This window comes from Lissotriton helveticus, chromosome 11 (assembly GCF_964261635.1).
Source record: "Lissotriton helveticus chromosome 11, aLisHel1.1, whole genome shotgun sequence".
NCBI classification, from domain to species: Eukaryota; Metazoa; Chordata; class Amphibia; order Caudata; family Salamandridae; genus Lissotriton; species Lissotriton helveticus.
The window spans coordinates 1,028,098,468-1,028,112,966 of record NC_136072.1 but is presented as its reverse complement, the minus strand read 5'-3'; the positions used below and the strand labels follow the sequence as shown (position 1 = coordinate 1,028,112,966).

The 14,499-nt window shown below is 42.8% G+C and overlaps 1 protein-coding gene across 2 annotated transcripts in view; it reads left to right on the top strand.

The window, feature by feature from the left end:
- TRAFD1 (TRAF-type zinc finger domain containing 1) overlaps positions 1–14,499 on the top strand; it is a 239,071-nt gene that overhangs the window by 76,445 nt on the left and 148,127 nt on the right. For both annotated transcript variants that reach the window (XM_078667427.1, XM_078667426.1), the window contains exons 2-4: positions 113–168; positions 12,286–12,421; positions 12,512–12,565. In XM_078667427.1, the coding sequence (XP_078523553.1) occupies positions 125–168; positions 12,286–12,421; positions 12,512–12,565 (234 nt within the window). In that variant the 5' untranslated portion in view covers positions 113–124. The remainder of the gene's footprint in view (positions 1–112; positions 169–12,285; positions 12,422–12,511; positions 12,566–14,499) is intronic.

Sequence of the window (14,499 nt, the reverse complement as noted above, 5' to 3'; positions counted from 1 at the left end):
GAGTCATCGCAGAACCATTTCTACGTAATAAGCAGGCAAACAACTGCTGAGTCATGTCGAAAGGCGTTTTTTTTTATAGAACTCTGACTGAAATGCTTTTGTTGTTTTTCAGGATTTCTTCACGATGGCGTCTGCAACTGAATCAGAAACCCGGCTATGTGGAAATTGGTAAATTACTTTTCTATTTTTTTCCTCTATAGGCGGGCCACTGGAATTATGTGATTGGACAGCCGCAGCGTTTTTTGCTTAAGTATAGATCTGGCACATTTGCCACACAATCCATCATCTTCTGCATAATTTGCAGATGTAAAAAAGAAAAATCATTCTGTCGAGGCGATTGACTTAAAATAATTTCGCCAGAATATTAGATCACGAAGGACTCTAATTTGCAATTCCCTGATCTTGGCATGCCTTGGCTCCCTGTTAGCAGCAATAATTACTTCCTCGAATATTATATGTCAATCACGTCGACATAAAAAAATCGTGACTGGGAATCCCTGCACATATTCCTTGAGGGACCTGATAATCATTCTCCTATGGCATTCTTCTCCAGCACCAAGTGCTATGTCCTGATGATTCCATTATCTTAAGGGATTGAAACTTCTCGACTTCAGCCTCTTGACACAAACCTATAATTTTTGTTACTAATATTTGCTATTGTGCTCCTATGTATTTTTTTTTGGGCCTAATCACTAAATTGTATCTTGGCCAATATGCGCAATGCCAGAGTTTGGTAACACCATTTTTCGAAGTAAAGTTTTCCACTTGTATGTCTTTGTGTATTTTTCAGAATAAATCCTAATATCCATTTGTATATATGAACATATATATACATCATTGTATTCCTGTTAATTACAGTCATAATTCCATGTTGTGAGGGACCGCAGTTCCTTAGCAAAACAAATGGTGGCATCTTTACCCAGAAATGGATCTCTCCATATACCCTGGAATGATCTCCCCATATACCCTGGAATTATCTCCCCACTCAATGGTGGGTTTCCATGCAGCAGTAGGCAGTCCACTTTCATCTGTATCTGTGTGTCATTGAGGCAATGTCCTCTTGATCTATCTTTCCCATGTGTAGACCTCTTAAAGCCTTCTACTGGGCTGCCATTCTCCGTACAGAGGCCATCATTGATTCCATCACATCAGGTCTCCCCACCCAGCACTGATTGCCCCTTCAGGCTCTCAAGTGTTTAAGACCAGCTGCATTATGTGCAGAAAGCCGTACTTCTTGGATGGACAGAATACATTCATTAAAAACTCAGTTGCTGGAGGGCAGGGCTCAGTTTGTAGCTTCTGTGCTCTCTACCTTGAAAAGCTATCAGCAGAAATAAAGACCTGTGAACCCAGCCTTCTGCACTAAGGAGTTCTCTGCTCTTGCATAGGTGATAAGGTTTCATCTGTACTACAATGGGGTCATGGCATTGTGATTGAGATGAGTAGAGGCGGGGGGGGGGAGGGTTGTGGTCTTTCTGGTTGTGTTTTTTTTCTTCTGCTGAACATTAATCTTTCCTACAGTTGCTAAAGAATGGAAAGACCACCTGTAACCACAGATGTTTCCTCTGTATCCCGCTATCTCAGGCTATATATATATATCTCCATCCTTGTCGAAAAAGCACTTCAGTACGCTCTCAGTAAATGTCCACACATCAGCTCATATTCCAAGGGTGTTTATTCCAAAAAACAACATGTTTCGGCTTGCCAGAAGCCTTGTTCACGTTAACTGGAATGGTGCTCACAACAATATTGATAAAGCATTCGGCAATTGAAAGTTCACATGTGAAGTTAAAACATGAAAAGGGGACTAGAATAACGTCGTACCAAAGGGTAAAACAAGAGCAGCCATATTGAGATTGGACAATGTGTTCATAATAAATACTGCTGGTAACAGAAAACATATCATGTCAGTTAGCATACACTGCTCAACAATTGTTTGCCAAGCTTAATGCATTAAATCCTTTGAAGTCTATTTGTAATCAACGCAAATAAAAAATATTTTTGTGCACATAATGTGCTAGGAGGCGCAACCTGTAACGTAGTGTTGTAAACAGTAACCATGTTAAATACATTTAATTTCATTGTCCAATGTGGTCATAATGTTGTTCATCATGATTATGCAGTCCACAAGCGATATAATACCCGCAATACATGCGCAAGTTGTGTCATTCAGTATTTGCTTCTGTCGACCAGTACAATTATAGACCGTAACTATGTAAAATACACATGCACTCTCTTCGCTGTCCAAATACGATGCTGCTCAAGTATCATGAAAAGTGAAATTGATCTCATCTTGCCATAATGTTCATCAAAAAAGACATTGTGCTCATGTGATGAGGGAAAGGAAATAGTGCAGCCTGTGCCAAGTAAATACGGTGAATGGGCAAATTCAAATTCCCTGTTTGAGAAAAAGAAAAAGAAGAAACAATAGTTGTGACAAGTATACAAATCAGTTAAAACTGAACATTTTCTCAATTTCTCATTGCAACCAGGTCTCCGTTTTTCTCTCAGTAAAGTGACTGTTCACCATTATATCCTGGATCGATGGTGCTTTCCTGTACGAAATCAGCGGTCGGTCTCCAATCCGATTTCCAATAACTGGATCCTTTTTTTTTTTTTTTTTTTTTTTTTTTTTTTTTAAAAACCTTTATTGAAAGACAAGTAGAGGTACAAGCGCTGGCCCACAACCACAGGGGCCGGCCGCAAAGTCAGGAGATGAAAAAATAAAGCAATGTATACAACAGGATAAAATCAGGATGGAAGCAAAAAATCATGACATCGCCCGCGCCAGGATAAAGAGGTTTCATTTTACATTTTACTCGAATGAAGGAGGCAGCAACCATATCTATCAGCGCGTCATGCAACATATACCAAAAAGAAAAATGGGGGGGGGCGGGAGGGAACAACCCCCTACGCAGGCAGACGAACACAGCAGAGCAGAGCCCAGAGACCTCACACGCCCATAACAGGCGCAAAATCGACAAAGAATATCAAAAAACGAATAAAGTGGACGCCATATGTACAGCCCACCCACCCCGAAAAGGAAGAAAGTGCAGACGCTCATGAGACAAAGGAACAGACACCAAGGGACACAGCCCACCCCCTGAAAAAGGCAAAAAGGGACCATAGAATAAAACAAACTAAAACAACAAACACCCCCCCCACCCTACATCACTGTAATGGCTACGGTCTACCCCACTAAACAGCGTGCCTGTCGCCCAGAGTCACCCGAAATATAGAAAGAAGAAAGGGAACAATAACAAGGAAAGAGAAGAAACAAGAGAAGAGAGAAGAAAGAAAGAAGAGAGGAAAGGAGTCAGCGAACCAGACATAAAACACCACCCCCCCGCAACAATAATGCAAAAAACAGGATGTAAAAACACTGCAGCGTAAAAACAGGAGGAGGATCAATTCCAGGCAACCCGGTTTCCACCAGTCACCAATACACCTTCCACCCCCGATGCAGGACAAGCCGCAGACAATAAGGCAAACACAGAAGTGGAACAATAATCAACAGCGGTCAAATAATCTGGACGCAAGAAACAATCCCGAACCCCGGTCCATCAGCCCAGCAGCCAACAACAGGAGAAGCACCCTAGCCCTGACCCGAACGTGGATATACCCCTAGATGCGCTTCCCAAGAGAGGCCCGCCCACCGCAGAACAAAGGAGCAAAATGGCGAGAGGAAAGAGAACAACAATAAGGGAGCCCAAAATGGCCACGGTGGATCACCAGGGAGTCCGTCGAGTATAGCAGAATGGTCCAGAATAACAACAGGAGCAGACGACGTTGTAGGCAGTGTAGGCAGGAGGCACAGTGCAGGAGGAGATGGCAGCTGCAGCACCACAGACAGTTCTCGAGGCACACACGATAGAGAGTCCGGCCACAATGTTGCGTTCTTCACTGAAAGGGGAAACAAAGTATCTCGGGCGGAGTCGTCAAGCTGGTGATCTTGGGCGGCAGCAAGATCGACGGCGAGCTCAAATGTATAGCAGGCAGGAGAAAGCGCTGTCGCCCCATCCATGAAAGGTGGTGGCAGGTGGCAGCTTTGCAAACCCAGAACAGCAGCGCCCCACCTCTGCGTAGACGCCATGTTGTCCAGCTTGTCCCCCCAGTCCCGGTAGCAATGGCGCACTTTTGCACGGAGGATGCACAGGGCCGCCAGGATAGTGCCAAGGGTAATATTAGGCTGCAGTCCCTGGACCTCATGTCCCCGAGGAACCTCTCGAATGTCGGGCTCACCTGCAGAGAGGGCAACACTGATCGCTGTCGTGGACGGGCGCATCACCTCACAAAACATGGCGTCATGCAAAGCCATTGTGACCAATCACCACGACGTTCACCGGGCCAAGGAGATAAGCAGCATACCCCCTTTTAGCTTCAGGCGGAGCACCCTGCGCCGCACCCAAGAGATCGTCCGTGCAGACCAAGCGCCCCTCGGCAATTCCGGGCAGCGAGGCGTGGGGTCAATAAGCAAGTTGCGACCCAAAATGGCCGGACAGTCCTCTCCCCGTATCCTCCGCCTCGAACAAAGGCTCCGTTACGATGGGGATCCGCAGCTCCGTGCGCGCCGTCCTCTTTCCGTCTGCCCCACGTCTGAATAGGTGGCTGGGCTCAGGCAGCGCCTCGCAAGGGTCTCATCAGTGCCACAGCAGCCGGCGCCAACGGAGCTCTCCGGCCGGCCGCCGGTCTCAGGGGCACGGCAGGAGGAGCCCACGGAAGCGGGGTCCGGGGCCGTGAGTTAGGAGACCAATATCTTCAGCTGCCGGGCAGGCCGGGGGTCCGGGAAAGCGCCGTCGGGATCAGCGCCGCTTCGCACACAATCTGCGAGCGATTGCGCCAGGATGTGAATCAGGATGCCAGCGCGGCAAGAAATGACCAGCGGAGCCGGGAGCCTACAGGTCCGCTCCGGTCGCCATCTTGGCTCCTCCCCCAACTGGATCCTTTTTGAGCACGTTCCAGTATTTAGTGAGTGTCTTTTTGATTTGAAAACTTTCTTTCGAAAAGTGCACAAAACATTACAAAAACCACCAGCACGTCCGATAATATCAAGTTGTGGATCTTTATTTGAAAACATAGCATCATACGTGGATTTCTTTTTGGCCCCATAGTTCCGACCTTGAGTTCATTATAAAGGACAAAGGTGATTTTTTGAGAATTCCTATGGACACTGTTTGGCAACCAGACTACCTACTGGTGACAATTGACGTTGTTTCTTTGTACACGTCTATAGACCATAATATTGGCTTGAATGCAATTTCCTACTTTCTAAAACAAAGACCTATTAGAGATCCAACACACCAGAATGATCCTGAGCATGATTAAAACATGCCTAACCAACAACGTGTTCACTTTCAATAACAAAATGTACTCGCAGACACGTGGGACTGCCATGGGAGTTTCCTTCTCTCCAAGAAAACGACCCATACACCACTCACGTGGTACTATGGTTAAGGTGGAGAAGTGTGGCTCACTGGTTAGAGCAGGCAGACCCTGAAGCAGAGGTCAGACCCGGGACCAGGGTTCAATTCCCGACGCGGCAGGGTCTTGAGCTCAAATGTCCATGGACTCGATAATTCTCGCTTCGGTGCCTGACCTAATCATGGGTTCACACTCTGCAACTCTGGGCATTAAGCTTGCTTAATCTCCACAACGGCCCCCCTGCGGCGGGATGCCTGGCTTTCACCTTGGGGATGCCCTGTAGGGGCTATCTCACAGGGAAAAGCCAGGACGGGTTCCCAAGGCAAGCGCGGAGATACCCCTTCGGGGGTCGATTCAGGCGCTATATAAGAAACATAATAATAATAATAAAAAGGTTTATCGACTACCTTTTTCTTCAGTGGAAGGGTACAAAAACTAAACTTCTGGAATACATCAAAATCCTCAACGGCAATGAAGTGGGTCTCAAATTTACCTTTAATATCCAAGAAAAGGAAATAGAGTTCTTGGAGACACAAGTTAACATAAAAAACAACAAACTTCAAACAACACTGTTTCGTAAAAAAACATCTACCAACCTCATCCTGCATGGGTCCAGCTTTCATCCGACATCCTTAAAACGAAGTATTCCGTACGGAGAATTTCTCCGAATGAAGAGAAACTGTTCAGAAACAACCGAAATGGAGAACAAATTTGAAGAGCTTCTCCAAGAGAGGTTACAAACAGTGACCTCATTCGTGGGGAAGAAAGGGCACGCACCAAAACAAGAGCAGAAACATTTATAGTCCAGAAGAAACCAGACCAACAAGATGAGGAGGACATTCCCCGTCTGATTTTGACAGTCGAATGAAAGCTTTTTTCAAATCAAAAAGACACTCAATAAATACTGGAACGTGCTCAAAAAGGATCCAGATATTGGAAATCGGATTGGAGACCAACCGCTGATTTCGTACAGGAAAGCACCATCGATCCAGGATATACTGGTGAACAGTCACTTTACTGAGAGAAAAATTGAGACCTGGTTGTAAAAGCATCAACGAGGCTTTACAAAATGTATGTCCTGCAAGGCATGCAAAGTTGGAAGAAATCTAAAATCACTAAAAGACCCCAATGGAAATACCTTTGAAGTAACTACCAAAATCACGTGTGAATCTCACTTTGTAGTTTACTTACTTGAATGTGAATGTGGCAAGCGCTATATTGGATTTACCATCTGTGCTCTAAAAAAAAGAATACTGTAACATATCAGAGCGATCCAAAACAAGGATACATCATATGCTATAGCAAAACACATGATCAGCCACAAAAAAAAAAAACCTGGCAAAACATCAAATATTCAGGCATTGCCATGGTAATGGAACACGAAAGAGGGGGTAGCAGGCTTAAAAAATTGAGACGCCTAGAATAAAAACTGATCATCCTCTTTAAAACCAAGGTTCCAGGAGGTCTGAACGCAGATGAGGAAATGCATGTACACTTATGAGACTCTTTACCACACAGTAACTCTTAACACAGAATTCCATGTATTATAATGTAAATACGCGAGTATCCAAATCTTTGCTGCAAACTCGGTGGCTATGATTCATACGGACTTTTCAATACATTTGTAAAACACTAGAACTGGAATGCAAAAATATTGAGTTTAATTTAAGGTTGGAAGTGAAATGATGTATTACATGTTTACCAGTAGTTATCAATATTATTTTATATTGTTTATTTATATCTATGGAACAGGCCTAGCGGTGAATACGCCAAGTACATACCCTGAATCATTGTAATGAGCACTCAGCTCAGAAATTCAAATTTAAAATAATCCGGACAAACTAGGATTACAGGCACTCATCCCTGAAATGACGATCACAAACAGTCAGGGGCGTGTGGAAATTATGCAATTTAGTTGGATTAACCCCAGCCCTTGCTGTCATACCACTCAGGTATTGATTTTTCCACAATGAACAGGGGGAGGAAAAGCGTAAAACCGGTAGGCAGCGCCATAGATAATTGGTAAAAACAACTAGAAACTACAGAACCCACAAGGCCTCATAATGGCAACAGTGGAGTCTCGGTATAAATAAGTAGAAATCAATGAAGGACTTGTAATGCTACCGTGAACAGGAACTGTAAAGTTCGAAACGCGAAGGAGTGCGAGATAGAAATGGGTCAATAAACCAGCTTTTTGAAACCGTTCAGGAGGAGTGCAGCATGATTTGTTGTTTTTGCTAAAACATAAAAACTGCAGGAGTGTCCTTATCCTGCCGCCAGCACCAGTTTACTGTTGCTCCCCCCGCCGAGGACATTTGCGTATCTATATCTATATCTATATATATATATATATATATATATATATATATATATATATATATATATATATATATATATTCCACCACATCTCTCCGAAAAGATCAAAGGGGATTTCAGCAAGGAGAACCGCTTTATTTGGAACTTTGCAGCATCAGTGAATGCATTTCAGCAATAAGCCTTCCTCAGCGCCATATCTGCATGGAGTTCTGCTTCAAATGTGCCCAATACTGCTCAGTTTGTAGTAACACGCCCTGATGACTCCTCCCCCAAATCAAAGTTCGTTTTCGCACACCTGTTCATTGCGCCAAATACACCAACTACAATTCCCAGAGTGCATCATGAATATGCACCTGGGTTGGCGGCATGGGGAGCAGTGAAACACGTAGGTGCGGGCGTGTGATAAATCTGCAGGTAGGTGATGCTAGTTTCCACATGATGTCCAACATCCATGGCACCTTTCGGAGTCCCCTCGTGCCGCTGCTACCAATGTGGACGTGACCGCAGTAGAGTAGGGGCCGTCATTACGACAATCAAGCACCCCATGTAGGTGAAATACCTCCAATCTCTAATGCAGCCAACATTCGCAATCGGTGGTCTCCGGACATCTCGGTAACCCCGAGCCAATTAACGCTATATTGTAAGAAAATATATATACACATCAAACTCCATTCAAAGATGGCCCCCGTAGACGTGCTGAGAATGTGGTCCGTCTTCTATGTCTGACATATCACACACACAATATGTATGGCTCATCTGCAAAGTGTAACTGACACCGAGGAAGGCTTGAAGCCGAAACGAGTCGTTTACTCTGTTTCAATAAATACGAGTGCGAGCACCAGTTGGTTTACGAGTGCTGTTTTCCTATCTGAACTCTGGGGGGGGGGGGGGGGGGGGGGGGGGGGGGGGGGGGGGGGGGGGGGGGGGGGGTGTGTGTGTGTGTGTGTGTGTGTGTGTGTGTGTGTGTGTGTGTGTGTGTGTGTGTGTGTATATATATATATATATATATATATATATATATATATATATATATATATATATATAAAGTCCACATTTGTAAAGCGCACAATCACCCGTAAGGGTCTCTAGGCGCTGGGGGGCCGTCGGCAAGATTAAGCGAGCTGTGTGTGTTTGTGCTCGTTCGAGCTCCAAATTTCTCCCTTTCCGGAAAAAATAGACCGCACTCGGAGTTCTTCTCAACACGCAAGTTTTATTCTTGGCGAGGGTTACACAGACGCGTTTCGGTCTTCTACCTTCGTCAGTGTGAGTTACATATTTACAACTGCCAGTGTGTTAATAAAGCATTATTTTGGCACAGAAAGAGATAGAGGACTGACCCCACTGCACTCACTGCAGGCGCCATCTTTGAATGGTTTTAAATGCATTTGACCATAGTAAATACAGGGTCTGAAATAAGTCCCATGGATGGGCTAATGCACAGAGACAGGGGATATATTGTGTATTCCATGTTGTATGAAATATCAACAAATTATAAAGCCGTGGATCGGCTAATGTCCTCTATCATTTGATCTCAACATAACAGTGCTTCTATGTGCAAATATACAAATTCAATTCATATCCCTTGCCGAGAATTCATGTTAAGAAGCAATTAATTAATTTTCATATTAATTCTCTCATTTACATTATATTTTACAATTCATCTTAATGTCTTCAATCATCACATAATATGGAAACAATTATGAAAAATATGATTAGAGAATTATTGAAAAAGATATATGTATGTACTTTTGATCGTATGTCCAGAAATTATAGAGATAAATGAACTTGCTAAAGAAATTATTCTCATATAAATGCTGTACTGTACAATTAGTGCTCTGATCCCAAAGCATCCCAGACAGGGCATCTGTCAACGTTCATATCTCTAAATTCAATTATTTACAGTGTATATACAGTATATCAAAGGAAGGGTCAAATTTCAATCTCTGCTAACACAGTAAATATCCAAAGAGCCTAGCTCAATTTCTATATATCCCTCTCTCTCCATAAGCAGATGCAGTTTATACGATCTCATGTTATTTACATATATATACACACATATTGTGATTAAGTATATACAGATTTCATTTTCCGAGGTGAAAAGCCATTTCCTCCCCACTGTTGAGACCCTTTGGATACTTTGTAGAGAGATCTATGATGTATCTTGACTCTAATCTACGGAGTCGTCTCAGACGGTCTCCCCCTCTTATATTTGGGGGTACTGTGTCGAGGCAAAGTATTGTAGATGGTTACGGTCTCGGCCATGCACTTCTGCAAAGTGGCGAGCCACAGGGTAACTGGGATCTGCTTTGTCTATAGCCCTGAGGTGTTCTAATATCCTCAGTTTCAGTTCCTTGATTGTGCTGCCGATGTAGCGAAGGCCACAGGGACAGTGCAAGCAATAAACTGCATATTGCGTACTGCAGGTGATGAATTTCTTTATAAGTATCTTCTTCCCTGTTTCTGATATTACGTACGCTAGAACCCTCTTGCTCCCAACACACGCTTTGCAGCGTCCACAGGGGTAAAACCCCTTTTGGTCCCTTAGGGTGTTTGATTTGGAATATATATATTCTCACAAGTTGCCTTTAGCAGAATGCACTCCCAACAAGTCTTTCAAAAGCGCAGGAACAACTTCCGTGAAAGACAAATAAATTAATCATTGCATGCCTTGCCTGACGCGTTTCAAAGTAAAAATCTCCTTCCTCAGAGGCAGCATGCCAAGCCATGTTCGTTCCGTAATCACTCAAGCTGAAATAACCCCTTTAATTTATATCCTGCCCAGGTGGGCCACTGAAAGTAATGCATCACAGGAGTTGGAGTCCCTGTTAAACCCTCGTGGGTCCGGAAAAACAGAACATGCTCGTATTTCAAACAGCATACTTTTCTTTTATTTAGCATTAAATGTACAGTCACAAAAGATTGTTCCCAAAGTAAAGCGCAACTCGTTGCTCCCACATGGTGCTTTACATCTGAATGCCACAGGACTTGCACTGGCTCCTACAATGGTGCACTCCCCGACTTGGCTGGCCGTTTTATATTCAGTCTCACAAGTTGCCTTTAGCAGAATGCACTCCCAACAAGTCTTTCCAAAGCGCAGGAACAACTTCAGTGAAAGACAAATTAATCATTGCATGCCTTGCCTGACGCGTTTCAAAGTAAAAAATCTCCTTCCTCAGAGGCAGCATGCCAAGCCATGTTCGTTCCGTAATCACTCCAACTGAAATAACCCCTCTAATTTATATCCTGCCCATATACATATATATCAGGGGTGTGGAATTTAATCAAATATCTACTTGTCCATGGGGCAGGTTGCTTCATAAATCTACTTGTCCTGTAACAAAATCTACTTGTCCCCAGGTTTTCGCTTGAGCAAATCTATACCTATTTGCTCATTCTGAAATGCAGTTCACAAATATTATTATTTACAAATAGTACTATTTCTTGACCTACTTGTGCATAGTCTTGTGAATTCACAAAAGTAGTACATCTGCACTTAATGCAAGGTCGTAGGTGCACTTCTGACACTTTATTTAATAATTGGGCCCCTAATTAGGTCTGGCTTTAACCATGGCCTTTTGTGTTTATTAAAATTCTCTCTCTCAGCTAGCTTCACTGTGAGGGACAGCATTCTGTTCTTTCACAAGGAGCTTATCAACACAGTCATTTTGTTCAGTGGCAGAAACTACTGTGGCAATGTGTTCTTTTGTAGACCAAAACTATTTTTCCTTTTGCAAATGTTTGTTATAATGGTAAGGGGCCCGGCAGCTCCCACACCAATAAGGTTTAACAAAAACCATGCCAAAACCAGTCAGGCATTGACAAAACCAAAAGGCTGACCAACAATTTCAGACCTACTGGCTTTACTAATGCTTGTTTATTTTTATGTTTCCCATAATCTTATTAAAAATGGTTACACTGATTTTCCATTACAAATTATGGGGGAAATATTAGCATACATCAACACATTTTACTAAATGATGTTGCAAAGAAATGGTGCCTAACATTTTACAGTAGTTTAGTGAAATGTTTTTGCATTTTTTTGTGAACATATTATAATCAGAGAGCATTCTGGGAGCAGTACACATAGCCTCATATTGAAAACAGTGAAAACCTGTGTACACGTTTTTATCCTGAAGCAACTGTTAGTAGTGCTATCTGAGCTTCCAACATTTACTTAAAGCGCTCACCCTAATAATAAAGGCTTTGCATTAATAAACCATAAATACAAGTTTGAACAGCATTAACACATGGACACAAATATTACCTTAACTGCAGTCAATGCCTTTACCTGATCTATAATGTGGTACTGTAAACTGGCAGCCAAAGGGTTTGTGCTGTAGGGGGTTGGGCCTACTTGTCCTAAGGACGAAATGCACATAAAAACTTGTTGCCCTTGACTCCAAACAATATGTCACGGCCGTTGGGCTATAGGAATTCCACATCCCTGATATATATATATATTTGTGTGATTGTGTATATCCAGCCTTACAAATTGATTTCAAGAATACTGCTTATATTCAGTTAAATATGTTTCTTTTTCATTTGTAGCAAAAAGGATATTCCTGAAGGGAATTTCACCATCCATGAAATACACTGCAAAAGAAATATTGATGTATGTACGTTTTGCGGAGAGCCGTTCCCCAAGTCGGAAATGGAGAACCACATTGATACAGACCATGCTCAGGTAGTACTTTGAATAATTTCGATGCAAAATCCGAACGTAGAGCATAATTTATGTTCTTTATTGATCTGACATCCCTTAATTTTTTCACAGGTGCTCTGTAAGTGTAATATGAAGATGGAAAAACGTCACCTTGAGGCTCACAAGGTCTGTATTTGCATTGGTACTTTTATATTTGCGTAACGTATGGAGATAGTTCATGAATTATTGTAAGTTTGTCTTTTGATCTATTTAACACTTTGAGGGAGCCCAGTTTAACATGCAACATGAGGTTTCTTTGGGGCAGACATTCTCTTATTGCAGGATCCTATGTCTACGCAATTCAGCCATGTACTGTGTTCCCAAAAGTCACCTTGCTTAGTACGCACTTCCTATTGAATAGAGCGATGAAGAGGAATCTCCGCTTTTCAGTCATCATTTTCCCCATAACCACTTTGCAGTTACCCAAGCTTAGGTTATTTGATTAGTAGGAAGATGCACATTAAGGTGACAGAAAAATTACATACCTGAAACATTATGATAAAGCAACCTTTTCTAACTGCGATGTTGACTTCACAGACTAGACCTAGCTGTTTCAGTACAGAAGACTTGATGAGGCCTGTGACTGCTATGAGAAAACAGCATGTTGATCAGTACAGCGTTAATGATTATTTCAGTGTTTAGGAACTGCACTCTACTTCTCAAAATCCCAGCAGTAGGCCCCCCAATATCTGAAAAGTTTCAGGTCACTTCTGTTTTAATATTGTACTCCACTAGCACTGACCTTTTATCTTGATGTAACTTTTAAAAAGCAGTTCCCTTTGAAAGCAAGGAAGAAGTTGCCTAATAAATACTTTGATTTTACTCAGTCACAAGTTAAACCTTAATATGTACTCTACCAAACAAATGCTTAAATATTAGTAAGGGTAAGCATATGAGACAAACCCTTCTTTTCTTGAATATTTTCTTGAATCTTCTTGATAGTACCAATTTTGCACTCTGTCGTTGAAGGAATCAGTAATGTTTCAGTGGGAATCCCAAGGAGATACCATTTTGCCCTGAATTTCTATGCTAAAAAAGCAGCAATATAAAGTGTCCGAATAGCCGTGTTGTAGGAGGTACATGCAGAAGATGGATCCTTAGCTTAAGATAGAGGACACTGTCTGGACATTGTGTGTTACTGCACCTTGTACTCAAAAGAGCAATGGAACCTTCAGAAACCTTAGCTAGAGTTGAGACTCCAGCTGAGGCCTTGAAGTGGAAGTGTCTATATTATATATACTGTCGCACACAAGTGTTTTACTACAGTGTAGACCTGGAACTGCATGAAAAAGTGAAAGAATAGGGCAAAGCTTAATGCCTACTTGACGAAATGGGATGTCAATACCTGAAGGAAAATCTGGACTGAAAGAAGATGCAAAGATTAACAGCATCCAAAACGCAGCAGCCAGACTAGCCCTCAACGTCCTACGCCGAGACCACATCACACCACACCTTAGGAAAATCCACTGGCTTCCGACACACAAGTGTACACTTTAAACTCTTCCCTCACGCCGTCAAATCTCTGCACAGCACTGGAACGGCTTACCTGAACAGCCGTATTCACTTCCACCAACCTTCCAGACACCTCTGCTCTGGCGGTTTCTCACTAGCAACCACCTCAGCGCATGCAGAAGAACAGAGCAGGGGGCAGCACCCCTCATACCTGGCCCCTGAAGCCTGGAACGACCTCCCGCAAGACATAAGAGGTGCCTCCTTCTGTTCTTGACTTTCACAAGAAACTGAAGACCTGGCTTTTCGAGTAAGCTCCACCCTGTGTTGGCATCGCAAACGTTCTACAGAGTGCTTGGAGGCCCTCAACTGTGATTAGCGCTCTATAAAAACATAGATAACCTTTAGTGAACACAGTTTTTAATTCGGGAAAAATTAGAAACATTGTTTTGGAAGAAAGAAATTAGGACAGTGAGGGGAGTGTTACTGTCTTGCTGTGTGGATCATGTAGGACAACCGTAAATCCTGATTCTGAATAAAAGCAAAAACATCTCTACATAGAGCATAACATTTATTGACATAATGAATAGAGAAGTTGCAGAATAGGACAA